The sequence below is a fragment of the Ischnura elegans genome, chromosome 6, assembly GCF_921293095.1.
Source record: "Ischnura elegans chromosome 6, ioIscEleg1.1, whole genome shotgun sequence".
Taxonomy (NCBI): domain Eukaryota; kingdom Metazoa; phylum Arthropoda; class Insecta; order Odonata; family Coenagrionidae; genus Ischnura; species Ischnura elegans.
In genome coordinates this window covers 38,146,327-38,170,617 of record NC_060251.1, presented here as the reverse complement: position 1 = coordinate 38,170,617, position 24,291 = coordinate 38,146,327, and the positions used below count along the sequence as shown (strand labels likewise).

Sequence of the window (24,291 nt, the reverse complement as noted above, 5' to 3'; positions counted from 1 at the left end):
AAACTCGAAATCAATCCAATTTGATTATTGGCCCTTTTGAAAATGCATCATAAATAAATTCTCATTTACCATATTCATGATGTATGCCTTCAGGAATTCCTTCAAAACTTGGAATAATCCTGGAACTTTATCTTTAAACCAGGAATTTTTTGTGTTTAACTCTTATTAATTAATGTTAATGGAAAATTTTAGGAAATTCGATTGCTAATTGAAACTCCATGATTGTAAGCATGAAATAATGAGGAATAATGTAACTTGAAATTGTCTCTCGTATGACTGAGCAGCACTGCATCATGTACCATACATCAAATGTACAATGTCAAAGCAACTTCATTTGAATTCCAAAAACTGTGTGAGATGTTGAAGTCTAATGTTTTGTCCAACCAAAATCTCCTGAAGGAAGTATGTGTGGTTGAAATTTTTATGACTTCATTTCATGAGTTGCTTTAGCCTTTAGCCTTCTTGATGCATTTTATGATGAATTAAATGGTGTCATTAATGCTGGAGGATTATCTTCATACACTAGCAAATTCAAATTTTTAAATAAAATCACCATTTCAAATTATTGCTTATGCTCTACTGCTAGAAATGAAATTTATTACACCAATATTGTGTATCTATTCTCATAATTTAAAAAATAAAATGTAATTTTTTCATTATGAACTCGCATGATATTTACCTTTTGTCGGGCTTTTTTATTATACTATTTATTTTTTACATTTAGCAAATCGTCTGTTGGCATGCTGGAAAGGATACGGAAAAGTTTATCCTCTGAAAGTGGTAGTGATAGTAATTTTGACAGTTTCTTTTTCTTCATGAAATTTTTAGGTAAGTACCTGTTGCAAACGGCTTGTTATGGTAATACATGAAATATTTTAACATTGTAGTTAATTTTAATCTAAATCATATTTCAGGAATTTATTTGATTCGCTGCAAAGAGGAAGAAAATACCCTGGAGGATGATTCAGGCATTTTCCGTCAATGGCAGCAAATACGAGGACGAATATATTCTAAACTAGGGCCAGCCAAAGTCAAAGCATTGTCTCATATTGGACTTTACCGGCTAATTAATTTATTCTTAATGCTGAGCATGACGGCTGATGTGAAAGAAGTGGTTAGTATATTTGTAGGTAGTTTCTTATTAGATGAAAGACTTAATGAGCCTATTGTCTCATAAGTCATGTTATGGATTATGTACCTCTCTTACTGACTCTAGTTTTTATCATCTTGTTTGCCTATCATGATGTGCTTAGTTGCTGGTGCTAGTGTGCGTATTGAGTGTATTTGTTGATAGAATAGTATTGTAGTAATATTCAATTTGTGACATATTAAGTGATGCCTTATTCTGCCTGAGTGCTAATAAGTTTGATTGATGTAATTTTTATTAACATATTTTATAAAGCTAAATTAAATGAGAATGGCATTAAAAATATTCTATAACAGTCAGTTAAACACATTTGAAATCTTCCCTACCCTAGGTAATCGTTGTATTTCATTTCTGCTGTCATTATATCATGAATTGCTGTTGAGTATGTCTGTGATCTTTGAAAATCATTTAAAAAGGTATTTTGCCCTATAAGAGTAGTTATGTTTGAATCATTTTGCTAACGATCCTAGCCTGTCCCCCCTTCCTCATTGATTTCCTATCAAATTCCTTTATATTATTTCTAGAAAATCTATTCTCTTCCTCCCCTCCCCTTTTTCTCTACATTTTCCCTCTCTTATGGTTTAAACCAGTCGCTTCACTGCTTACTGTCAAACCAGCTATAGTTATCCCTTGACAGGCAGAATAGTTCAGGGAGGGGTGGGTCAATGTTTCCTTGTAAGAAAGGAAAATGCTCCATCAGAAATAAAAATTTTCTGCCCAGAAAGGTACACGCTAATGAAAGATTATGAAAGAATTGGTTGTCTCAGGTATTCCTGATGTTTCGTGTCCGAGTGATGGAGTTATGTAGGATGGCATGAGGGTGTAGATTGTAAACAAGTGGTAGTGATCAGTGGCGGATGCAGGATGGAGACAAGGGGGGACTAAGGAGTGGTAAGCTCCCAGCAGTAGTGGGAATCCGAACAAAATTACCATTCTATCTAATGTATATTGGATAACGAAGGAGAGGGCTATAACCCTCTCTCGGCCATCTTTGGATTTGACTCTGTATTTTAACGTACCAAAAGCATGTAAAATAGGCCCTAAGTTTAGAGGTAATTTGTATTTCAATTCATTAAAGGAGTTAAATGTATCGAAAATACTACTAAAACTAAACTTTTGTACTAAAAAGGCAACCTCAAAAATTTGGATTTTATCTAGTGTGTAATTCGACCCCAGATAGAACTCTGCCACTGATAGTGATTGGCCAAGCAACATGTGGAGTCACTAGTTTTCTCTATCTCCTACCTTCTATCATGGGATAGCTGAGGCCGTCTCGATTGTAGTACTCACTCTATTCTTAACCTTAGTCTCCTCCACATCCTTAGAAGTTTCTTCTTTTTTCCTTTTTATCTATTTTCCCTTGCCCATATCTATAGGGCCTCTACTCTTACTCTCATTCTCTTTCCTAAGTGTTCACATTGCTGCACTGTGAAGCTTTCTACTCCAGATCTGACTCTGTACTAGGCTTTCCCTTACTTTCATGTACAACAATCCTCACATCAGATCTTTCCGATTCATGAAACCTCCTTTACTAATGCAATTCTTTTCTTATTGTGTTTACTACCATGTCTATTTTCTTGAAAATTGCTACAGAAATTATTATGTCAATTGCTTCACTTTCCCAAGTTTGTGTGCATTTACTTTTATGCTAACCCTCACATTCTTTGCTCTCAATGGCCTACAAAATTGCTTTACTCTAGTTTACTTGTAATTCATCTTCATGCCAAATTGTTCACTCTGTCTACCTGATGCATCAACCATGAAATATTACACCTTTTCTTCGCAAATCAAGTTGACACAAATCAGAAACACAATTGTCCTGAATAAGTCCTCATGAAGAGAAATCAGGAGCGGCAGCGCGTACAATCAAACACTATTAGTCACCATTATATGACTCCCATTTTTTTGCCTCCTCTACAAGAATTTTTGTCCTTCATGACGTAACTCATTGTTCTCTCATGTTTTCAACAAGAATTGACACAACCAGTGCCTGCAACTGCTTTTGAAACTGGCTAAACTTAGCCTGATCACCCGCAAACCTTACTGATTTAAGCATTAAGCATCAATTTTACTTTTTCCTTAACTCTTCCTATTCCTCCCATACCATTTCCACTTCATATTTGTTAAACTGCTAGGGCACAGCTGAAAGTCGTCTCATTCCTCGGCCAGTGATTGCCCTCTTTGATTATTTGTGAGCTACCCTTAAGAATTTATAGTGAATTTTTATTCCTTATTTTTCTGTTGTTCTCATTATTTTTTTTTTCATATTTAGGGGAAGAAGATGCTGGATATGTTAGGCATGTTGCGTCCATGGGATCCATCTGGTCGCGATTTTCCAAAAAGAGAATTAGTGTGGCAAGCTTACATATGCCTTATCTGCTTACATGTTGAGCGTGAACTGGACATAGCCCAAATTGCTGGCCCACTAATGGAAGATGTTCAAGCAGCTTGCAATGAATTAGGCAGACTGTCAAAATCAAATTCTAGCTCTTCATCTTTGGATTCATGGAAAATGGAATCACAGAACACTGAAGGAATTCGCAAGCTTCTCTCTCTTTTCACGGAAGGATTGAATGACATTATGGAATTAAGTTCCCGGTTGGCGCTCTCAGAATTTTCTTTAATAGGTATGATGGAACTTTATCAAATGTGACATAAACTTTGTCATGCTTAACCAAATCAGATTTGCCCTTGGCTTTAAGAAATGAGATAACCAAATCTAAGTATGTATTTATTGAGGAATCCATTTTCTCTAGAATTTATTGCTTGGCTTTTTTTATTTTTTTAAAAGGTTAAAAATGTGATTAAAGGGAGACATATGGGTGCATGCCTCATGATGTATCGGAGTTGCCCCGACTTTTCCCCGGTGACCCGATGGTAGCCATAAAAAGGCAGCAGAACCCCAACTTCAGCACCATTTCCTTGAAGAAGTGGCCAGCAGTCGGTCGGGAAACGTCGGGGCAATTCCAATACACCACACGGCATGCACCCATTTGTCTCTCTTAAATCACCATGAGCCACAAAAGCTTCAATCAAGAAAAGGTTAACTATGTGTTTTCATAGTCTTAAGGTGAATCCAATCCAAATTTAGTTCCTAATATAACTACTTAGTTATCTTGGTACCCTGCAATGGAATAAGATAATTTCTGCTTGTTTTTTGGACTGACGCTTTATCTAAAAAATGATTTAGTCAGTAAATTACTAAGCATGTTAGAGTTACTTAGCTTAAAATTGTCTTTGTCTTAAAAATATAGTGATTGCATCCATGTGAATTGATTTTCAATATTCCATAGTAACTTATCTTATTGGTGCAAAATTAGAGCATTTTTCTTCTGGTAGTTGGATGAATCCTTTTTACTCAGAAAGTTGGAAAGATGAATACATATCTTACAATCACTTGACAAGTTTGGTGTCTGTTTTTTCCTCTAGATGAATGCAGAAATTTACCCTCACTATTCATTTTCACAGCTATAATTTTAGCATAAGTCTCCACTTGGTGTGTGCATTATCTTTAATTACCAGCTTATTAGTTAATCATAAAATTGATGAAAAATGCCTAGTTTTACTTCATTTTCAGTCATATGACACTAGTGCAGATAAGCCTTTAATGTGCATGATGAACTTGGTTTTCTTTTTTAAGGTCCTTGGTTACCACAGTGGTTTAGTCTTTGCTCATTATCTGCCGCCCGTAGATTGATGGATACTCTTCTTGCTGTTGTGGACAAATTGAGAAAATTGAGGCAAAGTTTGACAAATCAGAGTGATAGCCTAAATGATCTATGGGGAGATTCGGATGACTTGGATGTGTTTTACGATGGTGGAGAGAATATTTCATGTAAGTGTGCTTTTAGATGACCAAGAACAGCTTTGATTGTTTTGAGGAAGGTCTTTTAACTGCCTCCGTGTGTGAAATTTATGAAGCCACTGCATATTGTTGAAATTGCTGAGGTTTTATATAGTTTGGTTCTCAATCCATTATATTTTGGTAATTTTCGCTAGATTATTTTGTGTTCGATTTTTATGAAGTATTGATGAACCAATTTTTCATATCCTGTCTGTCCTGAAGTGGTATCAAAATGTTTTTAGTTTTCCAATGAATGCAATGAAGAAAGATTTCGTGCTTTCCCGGCGAATGGACTTGGTAAAGAGTTCTCGGGATCGCCACCGGGTCAGGAACTCCATATCTGCCAACGTTTCGATGTCCGACTCGGTCATCGTCCTCAGGGCTGTGAAATGGAATCACAGAACACTGAAGGAATTCGCAAGCTTCTCTCTCTTTTCACGGAAGGATTGAATGACATTATGGAATTAAGTTCCCGGTTGGCGCTCTCAGAATTTTCTTTAATAGGTATGATGGAACTTTATCAAATGTGACATAAACTTTGTCATGCTTAACCAAATCAGATTTGCCCTTGGCTTTAAGAAATGAGATAACCATATCTAAGTATGTATCTGTTGAGGAATCCATTTTCTCTAGAATTCATTGCTTGGCTTCACAGCCCTGAGGACGATGACCGAGTCGGACATCGAAACGTTGGCAGATATGGAGTTCCTGACCCGGTGGCGATCCCGAGAACTCTTTACCAATGAATGCAATGTTTGTTACCCAAGAGAAATTATTTGTTTGCAGTAAGAGCAGTGCACGATATAAATTGTGGACTGTTGATTGATTACTTTGAAAAGGGTATTTTTAAAATCTATTTTTTATGACACTTGCTTTTTATTCAGTGAGAAAAATTCTTTCTTGCAGTGAAAGAACAGTGGAATAAAATGGATGCAGCATTAACAGAGCATGTTTTACCATCCGTCCGAAACCATTGTCTTGGGACAAACCCTCCATTTCAAGCTGCTGACTTGGCTGTTTCATTCACTCTGTCTGCCTTCAGTGGTGATGGGGATAGTTACACTCAGCTCTTCCTATTCTTTGTCGGGTCTGATACAGTCAACCATAGGTGGGACATTTTTTTCATTTCTCTGTTATTAAAATTGCTTTATTCTCATTTAAATGTATTTTTTTAATCACGATATATATTTGTGTCTTTACCAAATCTTTCCAGGATAAGCCGAAGATATTTGTGTCAAATAATGTCCCACCAAAGGTTTATGGATGCCATGAGCCAGAAACTCAATGGCTTCCAGGATTTAATTATTCAGGCTTGGATAAGGTTTGTGGTTTACTTCTTTCTCTTTTACTAGACCCCTCTGCCTATCTCTAATTATTCCATTGCCACTTTTCAATTAGTGAGAAAGTTTATCAGTCTTTCTTCGTTAGGATGCTAATTTTTTTTCAAACTATCTCTACCTTCTTTGGCTGTTTTTTTTTTGGCATCATTTCAATTCTTTAGACGAGCGGTGCGAGGAGTATGGGATGAGGATTTATCACAAGAAGACTAAGGTAATGCGGTTTTGTAAAGCATCGCGAGCAAGGAATGTGAGACTCAAGATGAAAGTAGTTGGGGAAAAACTTGAGCAAGTAGAGCAATTCAACTATTTGGGCAGCACATTAGAGGAAAACGGACACAGTAGCAAGGACATCAGGAAGCGAATTTCAATAGCAAAAGAGGTGTTCATGAACAGGAAGGAGCTTCTGAGAGGATCGCTATGCAAAAGTTTGTCCCTTATAAAATGTCTTATTACTACGAAGTTCATGGGAGCGAAAAGTTAGAAGTTCGTAATAATGAACTTCATAAAAGCATTTCTTTCAGGAATTATTAAAAAAAAAATACCTTGCCAAAATTCCTTGGTTCTTCAATCTCCTGTACTTATGCTTGGTCTGCAGAATAGCTTCAGAGTGTGATATACGCGATTAAATTACGTACAAATATAGTAAGGCTTCGACATATGAACAAGATGCGTCCCGAGAGCTTATTGATAAGTTGATAAACCTATGCAAGGCTTCGAAAAATGTTGCTATCTTGCAGAATGCAGCACTGCATCACAATGGTGAGTTAACTCACGATTGTGACGAACTGATATAGCTGCGAGTGCGACACAGATTTAGTGGAATGCGCTGTCTGCAGGATGGAAGAATGGGCAAAATGCTGAACAGTTACTGACTTCGCAACAGATTTAATTGACACTTCATTCAGACAGTGCCCCAAGTGCAAGTTCCTTTATGCCGAGCTGCATTGCATCGGGCTACTCCAAAGGCACCAAATTTGAAACTTTAGGCACGCTTCAATTTTTTTAATGTTCGTGTCTTGTAAAGTTGGTAAATCGAATGTTCGGAAGAAGGGGACATACTGATCGTAATTTATGAGCAGTTATCAGTGGATCACCATGATTCCACAGCAATGAACCTTATATCATGATGTTGCGTGGATACTGATGTTTCTCCTACTGAAGAAAGAACTGTAATTGAAGCTCGTGGGCACATTGCACGAAGAGAACTTAAACGTAGCGCAGTTTGTATCTACCTTTGAAAACGCTATTAGTATGTTATAAAACACCTTTAGTTAGTGTATAAATGCCGTTGCTTATCTGTGAAACTTAGTAATAAATTTCACTTTATAACCCCCAGGACCGGAACTGAGATTCATAATAAGGAAAATTTCTTAATAATTGTAATTTCTTTTACTGTTGATTGAATTAGCATTTTTGTTGGGACCAACGATTAGCGATGTGAAAACGAGAACTTCGTAATAAAGTTGTTCGCAGTAAAGAGAGCCTACTGTAGTTACATTCTGTTGTTTGAGTACATGTAATATTGGTTCTTCATTGCCCAAAATCATGGCAAGCATTGAACTGGCTAAATCTCCTGATTAGAGGTACTTCTGTTCATATTTTGCAAAATTGTAATGCTGTTTTTTTCTTTGCCATTGAATCATCATTTTTAATTTAATGCTTCTTTCTATTTAGTGAAGCCTTGTATGAATATAATTGTTTATATTGACATGGCTTCAACATATTCCCTTTTCAGGACTTCACTGCTATCAGTTGAGGAATCTGCTTTTGGGGAATTAGAAGAACTGGCAGGATATGTCTCCAAAATGTCCAAGATTTCACACCTGCTGAGTAGCCAGATTAGTTCGTCAAATAGCCGTCCAGTGCAAATCAAATCTTTAGAGCAATTTTTAAAGGCTATTGGTGAAAAATATGAATCATTGCCTGTAAGTGATTTTCATTTCTTTTTGAATTTATTAAAATGCCTTCATGTTCAAGCATTATGATAGATTAGGGCTCTTAATTGTTTTCTATTGATAATCCTCTAATCCTTTTAGAAAACTTGATATTGTAAGTGTTGTGCCCTTCCTTCTTCTACCCTTGGAATTTACTGTTTGGATAAATTTCTACCCATTTTAGTAGCTCATGAAGTAGCTTGATAGGCAAGGCATGCCATCCCCCCTCCGCTACCCTCTTCTAAAGAAATGTTGTAAGGTTGCAGAAAGCGTTAGTTTTCTCGGAGAATAATGATTTAATTATAGTATTTTGGGTATCATATGAGTCATTCTTTAAATGATCGCATGGTTTGATCTTGATTTGTTCAAATTTCCCTTGTAAAACCAAACTAAATATTTACCAAACTAAACATTCATGGTTGCAATTTTGGGAAAATGCTATAAGAATCTTCTAAATGCATTTTGGCATTGTTAGCTCATAAAGTGATTGCACTGAACACTACTTTTGTGGAATAAACCATTCATTTTTTTAAACTTTTTTGATTTGACTTGATTATTAAATTCTTTATAAATTTCTTTAATTGTTTTATGATTTTTGTATCATCTTTTCTGTAGTCTATAATGGAGAAATCCACCTTCAGAGAAAGCTGTTCTGTGTTTTTCAATAAATTAGATAAAATAATTGGACCAGCTGTGCGAACACCATCATCAGAAGATGTCATAAAAAGTATATACCATTGTTGTGGCTTGTTGGTGTTACATTGTGGCAACATAATTTACATAAAGGTAAATATAATAAGCCATTAATTTTTAATATGGACATTTAATTTATATATTTTATTTTATTTATAATTTAGTAAATCATTGATTATCCTGCATGAAAATTTTATCTTGTGTTGATATTGATTTTGTTGGGTAACCATGAGGGCAAGGGAAGCTTGGTAGAATAGACAGTGTCAGGACATGGAAAAGTTTCAGGAGGAAGGAGAAGTGGGCTTCCTGTATGCTAAGCTAAAGTCCCTATCATCTGGCAGGAGAGGGCAAGTCATGTCAAAAATTAAGGCTAAAGGGATGGTAACTGAGCAACCCGAGGTCAAAGTAGGGTCGCGGTCCGTTTCATGCTTCAAGCCACTTCAAGCGCCTCAGGCCGGTCCGTTTCACGCTTTGGAGGGCTCTGAAGCACATAAGGTGGGGCCCGGGAGCGAGCGTAAATTATCAAGTTTGATAGCTCCAAATGCCCTAGCATTTACGTGAAGTGTTTGGAGCGAATGCGATATATCGTTTGCAATCATTCGAGAAATTGTGCCAATTTCCTATGATATTATCACGGTTACTATGCACTGGTGAGATAAATAAATAAAACTGTGGAATAGAAGACAATACCCTCGTAGTTGAGAAAAGGTTTTGGTTAAAAATCCAAAGCAATTGAGAGAAAATTATTATTCAATGTGCATGCCCAATCGGTTAAAGGAAGCTGCGGTGCCGAGAAGGGCCGTCACAATCTGCATAAAGTAAGTGAATGCAAACGCTGAATTATTTCAAGCGATATTAATGACTTAAGCGTTGTAGTGATTGATTATGTTTCCTTTTAATAGTGTGTTTACTGTGACGATACTTTAGTTTATTGAATTAATTAGCTTAGACGTCCCTAGAGCAACATTATTTCCTGTGGTAATCTCTATCCATTAATTTTTTCCAAGCAATGCTAAAGAAGAGACGAGTCGATGTAATAATCGAGGAGTTCATTAAAAATAGTCATCCCATAGTGTAGTTCATCTCTTCGTTTCGCATAAAGACCTGTTCTCTCTGAATGGTACCATCTAATGTTCATTGATTCCATAAACAGAGACTGCAATGATGTGGGTATCATTGGGAAAGAATTCCTCTTGATGGCTCAAAAAGTAAGAGAGTCGTGAATTTTTTAACACCCGCACGTCATGGACGGTAGCTGCATTGCCCGCCACACAATTGATTTATTATTTTAAAAAAGATCAGACTTATCAATCACAATATTTGAAATGGCTTAAGAACATTAGTTTACTGTAACTCCCTATCACATTTTCCACATAAGTGAGAATCCGTGGCTTCAATGCCAGAGATCCCCTCACATCCATCATTTTAATGGCATAAATTACTAATAAATCCACCTCATCGACGTCTCCTGATTCCTCCTCACTCTCACCTGTACTTGCGTCATTACTTGTGAAAGTATGCATGACTACTAGAACAGTCCAGAACGATGGGTCACAAAAGAGGACAATGTAGTGGAGGAGAATAATCTTCGGCCAGGATTGGAAATCTATAGAGCTCTTTATGAAATAAAGATTAAAAGATTGGTGGGTGAGGGCAATATGCCAAGTGAGCATCTGAATAATCTAGAGGTGGTTTGTAGGAGAAGGTTTTCCGAATTAGTCTGCATGATCTATGAGGAAGGGTCTTGGCCAGAGGATTTTGCGAAAATGTTTCTCATTCCTCTACCTAAAAAGCAGAAATGGGGGGACTACAGCACAATTTGTCAAATATCTCATGTGGCAAATGGTGCTGTAGTCAGTTAGTGCTATCAGTTTGGTTTCAGAAAAGGAAAATCAATGTGGTGACGTGATAGCAGCTATGAGGACCCTTGTGAAGAGGACCTGTATACATACATAGGTACCTGCTTCTTGAATTTTGAAAAAGCATTTGATCTAGTGAACTGAGTAAAATTAATTGATGTTCTTAATAATGTAGGCATGGGTTGAAAGGATAGGTGATTAATTTGTAATATTTATCTGGCCCAGACTAGACAATTGAGGGTAGCATGTCGATGGCTAAGTTATAACAACATGTATCTCAAATTCGGCCGGTTTGAGACAGGTATCCTCAACAAAGTGAAATAAAATTTAAAAAATAAAATACATAAAAAAACAACTCTTTGTTTGCAAATGAATGCTTCTTTTTCAGTTTTATGAGCTTTTGGTTTTTAATTTCAGTTTACAAGTAAAAAAATAATTGTTTTTTCTCTCTCCTGAAAAGTTGCTATATTTGAGATACGAGTTGTTAGAACTTTGCCATCGATATGGAGAATCATGATTGACTAGCATTGGCCGAGGAGTGAGGCAAGGCTGTCCACTATCACCATCTGTCACCATTGCTTTTTACCATGTACTCTGAGGAGATGGTGAGAGAGACGTGGGAAGAGTTGGAAGTATGTAGAAGGAAAAATGGGTGGAATGATGTTGAAATTATTGAGGTTCATGGATGATCAAGCGTTGATTTGCTAGTTGGTTAGACGGCTGCAGGCTCTAGTGAATGTGCTGAGGCCATTTTAACAGGTGATATCATTTCGCAATCTGACATATATGTACAAAGGCGCAGTTGAAATTGCATTGTGCAATGTGGTGAATTGCTAAAGCACATGTGAAAATGTGTGAATGCGAGATGGCAAAATATCCCCTGCTCTAATTCCAAGCTCACATTCTCGCAATTTCAACATGTTTGTGGTGCTAACTTGCACAATGATGTATCCCATGTAAAATGGCCTTTAGATAAGAGTTGTGAAGAATATAGCATGAGGATTAATCATAAGAAGACCAAGGTTATGGGGTTTTGTGAAGTACTGCAAGCAAGGAATGTGAAGCTGAAGATAAAAGTTGGTGCCAAAAAACTTGAGCAGTTAGAGTAATTCAACTGCTTTGGTGGCACATTAGAGGAGAAAGGATTCAGAAGAAAGGACTCCAGGAAGAGAATTGTGGATTCAAAGGAGGTGTGTGTGAACAGGAGGGAGCTGGTGAAAGGATTGTTATACAAGGATTTAAAGAAAAGGCTTGTGAAGGATGTGCGGTGAAGTGCTTTGCAATGCTGAACATTGACACTTGGGAAAGAGAAGGAGAGAAGGCTGAAGGCATTCAAGATGTGAGTGTGGAGAGGAATAGATAAGGTAAATTGGTTTAAGAGGAATGGGACTGACAAGTGCTGGACATGGTGGGTGAGGATAGGAAGCTTCTTGATTAGATACGGTGGAGACAAAGATTTTGGACTGAGCGAGTATGTACTAAGAGGATGTTGAAAACAGAGTTGAAAAGGAGAATGTTGGGTAACTGAAGGAGGGGAAGGAAGAAAATAGGATTTTTGATAGGATGAAATGCAGTGGTTCCTTTCTTGTATTGAAGGGGGATCTACATGTTGGTAGGGGAGACAGGCTGGGGTGAATGGCAAAATGCTCCATCTTTCCAGGTAGAATGCTTCAAGAAACAAATACCGTATTTGTCTGAATATAGTCCCACCTTTTTTCCCAAAATGCCTGTGATAAAAGTTAAGGGGGGCTATACTGAAACCCATTTTTTAAATTTTTTTCCCGAAACTCAGGGCTAAAAATTAAGGGGGGGGGGGGGACTCTATTCGGAGGAAAATGGTAATATGTAATAAAATATATTGTCACATAAGCATTTTCATTTTTGTGCTTTCATTTGTAATTTCTTCTTTCTTATTCTTCAGGGAAAACCTAATTGTCTTCTGCCGTCAATTATTAGCCTTCTTTTATTGCCGCCTCACATATACAACCCTGAAGCTAGCATACACAAGTACCTCTTAAGCGCAGTTAAAAGGAGCATCAATTTGGTAATTATGATTACTCTTTTCATGGTATTATGTACATCTTATTTCTTGCTTTATCTCTTGGCTTGTATTAAATTTTTCAGAATGAAATATTCTGATGAGGCTCATAGATAGATTTTTAAAATCCATCCTGGATAAGCAGTTTTAATATTCCCCTTAGAGTTTATTTTGGTGGTTCAAATGTAGTATGTATGTGCTGTGTAAATGCAGTATGTATAGTCATTGCCTGTCTTTTTGATCTGTGTTACATTTTTAGCTACTTTATATTCTGATCCACTTCATTTAAAATTTTGTTATTTTACCTTGATTATTTCTATATTTTAAATTAAAATTTGATTACATTATTTATTGTTTCTCATTCTTTTTGCAGTATCTTCGTGGACTCTCCAAACTTTCTCCTAATAGTAACCCCTACATCAAGAGATGCATCCAGGATGTAATCAAACATTATATTCCTCGGCTGTATGAAAAGAATCCTGGTACTACATCTATGTCTCACATCACATTTCATCCCATTTTGGTAAGCTGAATGCTAATTTTTGAGTTATGCATAAACAGAACTTGGTTTGCTTGAAATGGTGTCCTTATTTCTGCACGATTAATTAGTCTTATGTTCTCCTTTTTAAATATAGTCTTTTGTGGTGCCATGATACCACAATTTATCGTTGATTTAAATGTGCTTATGTTTTTATTGCTTAAGCCAAAGTTAGTCACTGCATTTTGGTAATTATGTCACGTATGATTATTTCATTTGATGATTAGTAACCAATGTGAGTGTGATAATGAAGCAATTACAGGCATTCCAATCTACCTTGTTAGTAGCAATACTTTAAACTAGTTACTAGCAACTTCACACTCCAACTGGTGCATAAGCTTGAAGTTGTGGGCAAACTCATGTTAATCTTCATCCTGACATATCCTCTTCTGTAACACAAGTGGGTACACAATGCAAATTTACTGTCATCCCAATGTGGTGAATATTTGCAATTCATAGCTTGTGATACTGTTATTGGCATTGAGGAACATCTTAAGTGCTTAATGAGTTCCAGAACACCCTTTCGTAAAAGTGTATGCCTAGTAACTCATTATGTTAGCAGTTATTTTCATAAATTTTGTTTGTATAGTAAGTCTTTTTTTCTGAATCTAAACACACACAGATTTTACTTGTGCATTCAGGGAAACCTGAAGAAACTGCAGATGCATTGAGTCTAATAAATATTTATAGACTAAAAATAATGATTGCATATATCTTACAAATTTTCTACTTGGTAATTTATAAACATACTTCATAAACAAGAATCAAAAAAGCAGTCACAACTGACCTATCACCACAATCATGTCCATTAATCTCTATTTAATTATTTTGACTTTTTTTTTTACTCCCCCTCCCCTGGAGTGAGATATTGTGGGATTTAGCTCAGCCATCTCCCTTTAATCTCACGTGAGATTGTTCAAAATGCGTATTTTCAGTGTGAATATGCTAAAAGATCCACAGAGAAAAAAATCATTCGCCTTGATCGGGATTCGAACCCAGATCCCCCGATTTCCTGTCGAGCTGGCTAAAGCACTTGATCCGGGTTCGAATCCCGGTCAAGGCGAATAATTTTTTTCTCTGTGGATCTTTCGCACGATTGTGCATTGCGGGTGACTCCCGTAAAAGTTATCACCGCGGCTAGTCCTGGTATACTTTAAAACTAGTGAATATGCTAATCTATGCTTCATTGCATTGGATTGTTAAAATAGTAAACAATTTGGTTGGTTATTTTTATTTAAGATTGGTTAAGACTAGTATTTAACATTACTAAGATCGCAATTTTACACTGTTTCTTGCGGAAATAAATTAATGATACTTACCAAGATCCCCCCCTCTCCATAGTGTGAGATTGGGTAAGAATGGGCTTGACCCCATCCCCCTACTAAACACCTCGCGTAGTTAATGGATGCCCCCTAATCCATTGTCCACCCACTCCTGTTATAGTTTGCCAATGTCTCATGCATATTGTGTAAAATGTTTTACTTTGTAGTATGTATTTACCAGTCTTATCCTCACGTAGACCCCCACTATTATGTTTTTATTCCTTTTATTACCAAGACGGTAATCTACTCTCTGTATTCATGGATGAGGGTCTATGGTATTAGACAGAACGCGTGTGGTTTTACGCATGCCCTAAAAGTCTGGATTTTGATAACTTGCATACACCCCACTTAAACAGCAACATCTGTAAAATGTAAAAAACATATATTGAGCTTTGCATCCTGCAGGGCTATTCTACTAAACGGGGCCATACGTAAGGCCAGACTTAAGTATCTTATGGCCAGACCCGAAATTACGGCCTATACCGATTCCACTCTCAGGGGGCCATATCATACGTCCCGGCCAAAAGTCTTAATGCCCTTTCTGCAGGCAAGTATGAGAATCGTAATTGTTACGATAAGTTGGGTTCACTTTTTTAAACACTAGTCATTTTTTGAGAAGGAAGTTTGTTCCAACGTGAATAAAAAATTAATTCTATGTTCCTTAACCGAAATCGACTCTTATTAAAGGATAAATTTGGATTTTCTTTAAACACTGATCTGGCGGCAGACGCTGGAGATCTTAAAAAAAAAGTGAAGAATGCAAATCACGGACGAGAAGAAGCAGAAGAAATTTGTACACGGTTTGTACCGTACAGTATTATAATATTCGTGAATAGTGCATGTAATGGATAGAGTCAGAACATGACATCCTATTGTAGTTCTAATCCCCTTCCTCTCCTTCCAATGGTTAACTCTTGTCTCATGGCTGCAATAATTTGCCCCCAAAAGCCTTAGAAATCCAGCCAATGCACGAAATCTAAAGATGAAATTGAAACTTTAAGTTTCATTAATTTTATTATCACAGGCTTATGTTTAGGTAGCTGTATAAAATTAAAACATCAATATGAGACTATCATTCTTTCCTTGATTTGTGGACGACATTTGTCCGTCATGCATCGACTTACTGAAGATTGCCTTACTGCCATAAAAAATGTCTTGCCCTATGTTTCTTGGATATCCTCCCTCATGAACCGTAATGCTACGTGAATCTTAAAGTATAAAACATTTAATAGCGGGTATTTCAAGCTACCCACAGCTTTTCAAAACAAGTAAGAAATCTGCTAGCAAATGTAGCACAGAAAGCAAATAAAAGCCCGTTCCTCCGTTCACTTTAACAGAGCATCCATTAAAAATGTATTTCTAACTTTTTAACTACATGCGAACTTTTAGTTCATCCACTATATCTACTTAAAAAGTAAGTAACAACTTTTGACGCACGGAAATATTTAATGAAAATATCATCATCGTATGCGAACCGATTACCTACACCTATCCCATATCCTCCTTATGAAATCAACGTCTTTCTTTCATATATCTAGCCAATGCCCATTGAATCCGTATGTGCTCCCCCACAATATTCATATATTTCTTGAAACAATCGCTATGTAATCGATGACACTTCGTAAGTTTCTTTTATAACTCCTTAGGCTAGAAATGTTATTTCGTGTGGCCCGTGTTATGACGGCCTCCTAGGCAGGCCATAGTATTACGGCCTTTAGGCCATAACTACCGCTTGACTTATGGCCTTTCGCTCAGAGTAGAATCGCTTGAAGCCATACGTATGTCTCAAGGCCGTAGTTATGGTCGATTTCGACTTATGGCCCGGCCATACGATTAGTGGAATAACCCTGCTGGCGCATAGTGTATAAATACAATTTGATAATTGATAATTTTCTGTAGGTAATTGATGGAATATTTGTTGCTTTGTATATTCTAGTTATGATTTGGAAAGCATTTTTTTGCTCCTGAACCAATTCTCGCTGTTGACTATTAACAAGCCTGCTTCGGATTTAATTTCAAATTGCTTTATTATGTTTCTATTTACAGGAAAGCTTTGAAAACTCAGATGATCAGAATGACTTTTTGCGCAATATAATTGTTGAAATAATAGCATCTGTCCTCCAGTCAACAAGGGGACGACAGATAAACATACTGGCTGTTAAGGTAAGCAATGGGCATATATGTTTAGATAGTGTACTCTTCTCAGGTTGGGAATGTTAAGAGTCCTTAATTTTTATCATATCAAGGATTCAATTACATAATAATTTTCCAATTTTCTTGAAATTTGTGAGAATTCTTGGTCAGCACTCTTCAAGGTGTGAATTAAGTTCAAGTGATGTAGATTTTACATCAAGTGTATCATTTAAGGAGTGTTATTTGTAGAATTAGAATGTTAATTGTAGAATAGAAGGAGATATTCTTGTGAAATTTTTGTAGACCTGTCACAATAACCTTACCCCCTTGGTGCATGTAAAACTAAGTGACTTAAATTCTGTATAAATTACTGATATTTTTAATGTATTCTCTTTGCCTCTTTATTGTGAAATGGTATTTCTTAATGAATCAGAAATTACTTTAAATTATTTTCAGTGTTTGGGTTTATTACAACAAATCTCAGAAATAGCTCGAAGGAAGCCTAAAAATAGGAGTAAAAAACTCATCATTCAGGTTGCTTCTGCAGTTCTCTTTCCCCTCATGGAATTCCTTATAAATGTCAGCGAAGATGCTCCAGAATGGAAACTAGCATTCAACACCACAAACTCTCTCATTATGGTGCTGAAGGAGGCTGGAGGCTCAAAGGAATCTTTTCATCAAAGGTATTTCTTGGTCTTCAAATTTTTTAACTGTTGTTCATTTACATTTACATAGATAGTTTGCCACACGATAACTGCTGCATTTTTTCTGAGGTCCCTAAAAAAAAGTGATAAGAAGGAAAGTATGGTGTTATCATATGTTTGGTAACAACTGGCAGTTGGAACATGTTAAACACCAGTAAGTAAGCATTACAGCTGGCTAAGCAATAAGCAAGAATAGAGGAAGGAAAAACAAAAAGGGAAAGATTTTATGCTCTACAGAACAGGAGACGGAAAAGAAGTACAAGTTAAGAGAAAGAGAATGGGAGATGAGAAAGAGAAATGGTAGCCAAAGGTAAAATTGAGGAAAAAAGGTTGGTGGTGTTAGAGTATAAACAAAAGGTGCAGTAGGAAAGCAGTTATGAGGGCAAGCTCCGGCTCGGCTTTGAGAAAGGAGATCCTGAGGCTATCAAGAACATCCATGTCAATACATACATGATTCCAGATCACAATAAGTTCAAAAAAGAACTGAGAAATTTTGTTTAAAAAATTTAAATATGTAATTTTTCTCCATTCTTGTCCAATTATCCGTGAATATTTCGATCTGTTGATGCATAAATGTATGTAATGCTGTAAATTTGGCCCAATTATTTCTTTGAATGAATTCAATTCATGCTTGTGCATGAATCAGTTTGCAAAGCTGAATTCTAACTCATTCCATTGGGATGCTGATCAGCAGCAGTGCATTAGTGACACACTTGAACATGTTTTTAGATACAAAGTGGAAGAATATTGTCTTCATGTTGTGGACAACCTCCTAATTATCTTGATTACCTTTGAGGAGCATGTACAATACTTAGTGATAGTAATTGGGAGACTGTAGGATTCAGGTACAACAATCAACTTCAAGAAATCAGTTTTCTGGCCAGAAAAGGATAGAATTCATAGGATACACAATATCAAAGCGGGTACTCGAAGGTGTGCAGGAAAAGTATGAGTAAATAAAAGATAATACCCATCCAAAGAGCAAAAAACAAATTAAATCTCTCTTGGTGATGATTAATTTATATTTGAAATTCCACCTCAGGCTCACACAGTTGACTACAATCCTATATGACGTGATGAGGAAGGACCAGAATTGGGAATGAACTCACTTTCACAAGATGGCATGCTCAGAAATAAAGAAGGAATTCTATCAGTCAGTCATGTGACATCATCCAGATCCAAACAAAACCAATTAGATTCAGACCCTGCCTGTGGGTTTGTCCTTTGAAGTTTCCTCTAATAGTTGACAGATGAAGGGGAGAAATAAGTTGTTTGCAAGTATGTATAAGCCTGAGGGATGCTGAAATCACTTATTGTACCTCTCTCAAAGAACTAATAGGGATTACACATGCCCCCAAGAAGTACAAGAGTTTCATATTGATAGCACAAATAGTGTTGGTCACAGATCACTAGATTTTTCATTTTTTATTCAAATGTCGATTTTTAAATTCTACCCTTTTCTGATAGATTTTGTACGTACAAGTAAATTATTTTGGAGATAAAATGCTGCAATGCAAAGATTATATGGAAGCAGGTGTACTTGGTCACCACCCTTATGATTCCCTAAGAAACAATTCCCACAGGAGGAGTCAGTAATAGCCATAATTGCAACGGGAAAGCCATTGAAGCAGCTAGCCAGAGACCTGAAAAATCAGTAGAGTAAAGAGGAGACCTTATGTTAACCCAATGCTAGTCGCATCTCCCCTTGTCACACCATGGGTCGCACTATCGATTCCCATTATTGTGGGAGTGAAGTTGTTCACCCATGGGTCGATTCCCATTATTGTGGGAGTGAAGTTGTTCACGGCAGTATATATGCCTCAATAGATAATATAGTGAGCCTCAAAATGTAGAAAGGGCTACTGAGTCGGCAAGAGCTATAATTATTATTCTTGATTTAGGGAGAGAAAGAAAGCACACATACAAAATAACTAAATGTAGATGAAAATATGAGGAAAGTAAAATGAGAGATAATTCTGATGCAAACTTGAGAAACTGCAAAAATATGTAAAATCTGGAAAGATATAAAGGGGGTTCTCCTGAAAATACTTTTAGTTATCATTTATATGTAATTGTATTTTTACGAGATGAAAATTCAAGTTCTTATGTATTTTTGTTGATTACTCCTGAATTGTGTAGCTTGCATTTGAATTAATTAATTTTGTCTATTTTCAGTGCCAATGACCCTTTGTTATCAGACAATGGTTATGCAGAAAGTTGTGCAAAAGTTGACAGTTTCGGTGAAGATATAAGATCCAGTTGTGGTGACCATTGGGCTGAAGTGATCTCTGCTGCCACCCAAAGGCTATGCAAGCAGAATATGGCTTTTTCTACATCTGCCCTTTTTCGAATAATGCACCATTTTATTCGATCTAATCCATGTGTAGTGATGTTGGCACATAAGCATTTAATGTATGAAGCTAAGGAGGTGGAGAGAGTGAGAGGCTCAGGAAATGACCCTTTAATTAGGTAAAAACAATGATTTTCATTCGGAAGTGTAACAGATTTCACGGAGCCTATACACATATGCTTCTAACATATTTGGGAGGAAAAGTTTTTTCTTAGTCATAATTACCTGAATAATTTATTCAAATCCACTACATCTGGCTATACATATTTTTATTAATGTGGCATTTTGCTGGTGTATAAATTTAGTACATATTTGGAGAAGCATTTTCAGTGAAACTCTTAGTTACTTAATCAATTCCAACTTTCCATTTTCAGGTCATGTTTGCAAAAACTACAGACATCGTTGGAAGCAGTGAAGAAAAGCAGTATTTTGAGATGAATATTGTGTTGTTTTATATTTCAGTTGGTCACATTCTTTGATAAACATTTAATTCTTCTGGAAATCAATTGATCTCTTGGTAATATTTCTTCTATTTTGTGGTTGTAGAAAATGATCAATGTGTGCCTCCTCATGATTACTTAGTCACATTGATTCAAGCTGCCTTAAGAAATGGATTCAGGAAAGACTGAAAGTGAACAGAATATTGAATAGCAATTTTTTAAATGTATTATAAAGATTAGTTGTCCCCATGTCCCCAGATGTAACGAAGTCCCTGTAGCAAGAGCACATTTCTTTTCAATATCTTTGTTGCAATGATTTATTGTATCTGTCCATTAATTTAATATCCATAAAATATGTCTTCCGAAAACAGTCATGGAGCTTATAATTCTCCTTTGCCGTTGCTCCTCATGAAGGATTAAGATGTATAGATGCTTCCTGTATATCCTGTAGTTTAGTTTCCATGTCATGCACTGCTGGAATAATTCCTGCTGCAGGATACTGATTCTCCTTAACTCCAACAATATCCTTTTTTTATAATAGTGGTGCAAGGACTTTGTTTTTATTTTGGTGCTATGTTACATTTAATTCTCTCTGTAATGGTAGGAATCTCGAATTCAAATGGTAAATTATTCTCTTCTGCCACATTTTTGACAGTAACCTTGATCTCTCTAAAATGTTTCTTCTATTTTGTGGTTGAAGAGAATGACAATGGTGCACCCATTATTATTTATAGATACATCATGTGACTTAGGGATTTTCGGCCCTCTTGATGACAGCATCAATACTGCCTTAACCAATCACTCGAGGAAAGATTGAAAGTTAACTGAAAAGTAAAAAACTATTTTTTTAATAAAAAGTACAATGAAGAGCCGCTGCTGCTTATCACATTTTATACAAGTTTTAGATTTCCTAGCAGATGTTTCATTGTTTGTTGTTATATATTCCAAAATGTAAATTTTTAATCCCCAAGACTTATGATAAATTAGGTTCATAGAAGTTAGTAATACGGACATCACTTGTAAATATTTTTTTACTTTCTTCTGTTATTCATAAATTAAAGATAATAAAAGTGAAAAATGACCATTTTTAATTTCTCTCACTGTATTGTTACCATTTGGCTTCCTCATTTTTATACCTACAGTTTTGTGTAGAATGATAAAACTGAAACACATAAATGCAATTATTTTAAGTGTGTCCATCAAAATCTGTGTAAATGATATTTCTGTAATAAATTATTTTGAAAGTTGAATTTTTATGTTGCATGCCCAATCTACGTTTTTATTTCTATATCCGTTGGGCCTCTAGGATGGGTTGTTTCTACCTGTATCTGAAGCTTTGAATCTGAACATAAGCTAAATTTGAAAATGCTTGAGCATAATTTACATTGAATACTATATGATTTTATGGAATGCAGATACTTAGTGGAAGATATAGTTTTTGTAATGCAAGAACAAGAATCTTATATATATGCCTTTTGAAAATTGAGGTGTGAAAATGAAAGACTACATAAAGGACCAGGAGAACACATGAGATACATTTCTTAGATTATTACTCTCAAATGTTCAACAACTCATTCCTTATACTACACAACTGGAAATGCCTAGGATTGAATGCAAGCAGCTAAAGGGTAAGTTATTGAGTTTATGAAGAGTTAATGGCATTGGTGAAAGCGATTCATAATTAAATTAAAAAGAAGAACTTTGTGAATAAATATTAATGTGAAAGCACAAAGTTCTTTTTAATTTAATTTGGCTTTTCAATAGATTATATATCCTTGGATTTGGAAATGAAAAGTTCTGGCCTCCAGAAGACAAACCTTTAAGAGTTTCTATTAACAAACTGTATTACTCGGGGCGCATTAGGGATAACTTAGTTTAAAAACCCCCATTTATAAAAAGTTTAGTTCTTAAGAGTTTGTCAACACATACACATATGCAATTTTTTGTTCGTATCAATCTTGTTTTTTATATAAAAGATGTTGCCAATAGGTATTTCATTAATTAATGTTAAAAGGACCTGAATGAGTCCTACGTGACGTACGTTCTTGTTGACGCGCCATATATCTTTTATAGAAATCTTGCTGCATAAGACACAATATATTATCAAAAAACTCCCTAGCCAATAGAAATATCAAATAGAATAAATTTGATTTACTCCCTCCATAAAAATAAAATGGTATTTTGGATACACGAGGATATTTTTGTGATAAAACACTCATTCAAATACTAAACGAGGATCTGGCAGAAATTGATCACATAGAAACCTCCAAGCCTTCCCTTTCGAATTCCCCGGCGCCTAAAAAAAAGAGCATCGCCAACGACCATGCCCGAGCGTTTTTAAAAGGAAAGAGGTGAATTCGAGCCAGTCATATTAGCAAGGGGGCGACAGAACTGCGATATATCGTATAGAAAACCTCTTTCGATACGATTTTTCCGGAGCCCCAGTGGTCCAACGGCCTACCCAACATAGAGGCGCTGGTGTAGCCTGTTTTTCTGAGCAAATGAACTGGGGGCTGCCATATTGAATCTCGATGTAAACAAACGTGATATTGAGGCTTATTGATAGTCATTAGTGTTAACTGCAGACTTTTTTTATTGCTTACAGTGTCCCTTACGATTTTGGAATGTGCTCGATGAAGGATACGAGTCTCAATGATCTTGGTTATTGCTAAATTGCGTGGGTATGAAATGTATTTGGTGGTGAAAATGTGAGTAATTCTGTTTCCTTCATTATTCCATTTTGATTTCAACCTGTGATTAGCTAACCTTTTCTCATGTTTTCAAAATTTTATGGTGTCTTGTATTCCTTATATTTCAATATGTTTTTCATTGTACTTGCAGTTTTTCTAGTGTTCAAACTACTCATTTATCGCTAGTGCTATGCTTTCGTTTGTTTAATGCTAATCATTTTGTTGGTTATGTATGTAATTTGCTATTTCAACTCTGTCCTTTCAACTGTTTAATTGTCATTAATTGAGCATTATTCATTAAGTTTTCTACGATGTTTACATTTCTTAAAACTTTAATCTCTTTCATTTTGAAGTAAGAACTTAATTTCTACTACATTGGTATAAAATATTCTTCATTTTTCTCGTTTTCTACTTTTGGAATACTTTCTTTCGTCTAAGTGATGGATATTAACTTATAAGAACCTTTCATTTTAAGACTCCTCTGCCAAGATATGTTGTATATCTTAATGGGTACTCATTATGAACAACTTCCTACGAAATAATGTCCTCCTTTCATAATTAAATAATTATCTTCCATGAAATGATATCCAAACTTGCATGCTTATTTCTAGTGAAGTATTGTTATGGTCTATGGTTTCAGGATTAGCATTATTTTCCCTGTACCAGAGCTATTGCAAGATACATCTACCTCAAGGAAAATTGGGTCACCCTCTTTGTCTGTGGAGTGTTTACTTAAGCAATGGAATCTTTCTCCTATTACGCAAAGGCTGCTCATCTCATGTCGTCATTGATATTTGTTGCTTGTGCATCTCATGTGCTTGTAGAATGGTTAACTTCGTCAGATTTCATCTCTAGTATGTCATATTGAAATTGTTATTGTTGTATTTCTTTTGCCAGTTATTGTATCAATAAATACTAATGTCCACTGAAGTAAGTTTCCGAGATCATTATTCTTACCAACCACCAGATCGCCAGTTGACTTTGTACATTAATCTTGTATTATGGTTACTGCTTTAGTAACCTGGGGAAGTTCTTCAGGAAGATTTTCCTATATTCACTGCTTTTAAGTTTCTCGCAATTGCAGTATCATTATTAGGCCTGAATAGCACGCTCTATCGATACGCGTAAAAAAAATTGAAACACGCGCCGAGATGTGCATTCAAACTTCGCGGCAGCATTGGACCACTGGCATAGATGGCACTGATGTATCAAAACCTATACGCATTATCCTTATGGGTATGTCGCCCCCTTGATATTAG

The 24,291-nt window shown here is 36.0% G+C and overlaps 1 protein-coding gene across 2 annotated transcripts in view; it reads left to right on the top strand.

The window, feature by feature from the left end:
- The window catches only part of LOC124160441 (protein MMS22-like), a 35,160-nt gene extending 13,568 nt beyond the window's left edge, over positions 1-21,592 (top strand). For both annotated transcript variants that reach the window (XM_046536296.1, XM_046536295.1), the window contains 14 exons: positions 725-828; positions 915-1,114; positions 3,420-3,774; positions 4,788-4,982; positions 5,898-6,099; positions 6,205-6,312; positions 8,067-8,256; positions 8,881-9,051; positions 12,739-12,861; positions 13,229-13,378; positions 16,762-16,878; positions 17,305-17,531; positions 19,728-20,021; positions 20,277-21,592. In XM_046536296.1, the coding sequence (XP_046392252.1) occupies positions 725-828; positions 915-1,114; positions 3,420-3,774; positions 4,788-4,982; positions 5,898-6,099; positions 6,205-6,312; positions 8,067-8,256; positions 8,881-9,051; positions 12,739-12,861; positions 13,229-13,378; positions 16,762-16,878; positions 17,305-17,531; positions 19,728-20,021; positions 20,277-20,340 (2,500 nt within the window). In that variant the 3' untranslated portion in view covers positions 20,341-21,592. The remainder of the gene's footprint in view (positions 1-724; positions 829-914; positions 1,115-3,419; positions 3,775-4,787; positions 4,983-5,897; positions 6,100-6,204; positions 6,313-8,066; positions 8,257-8,880; positions 9,052-12,738; positions 12,862-13,228; positions 13,379-16,761; positions 16,879-17,304; positions 17,532-19,727; positions 20,022-20,276) is intronic.
- The last annotated feature ends 2,699 nt before the right edge of the window (positions 21,593-24,291 follow it).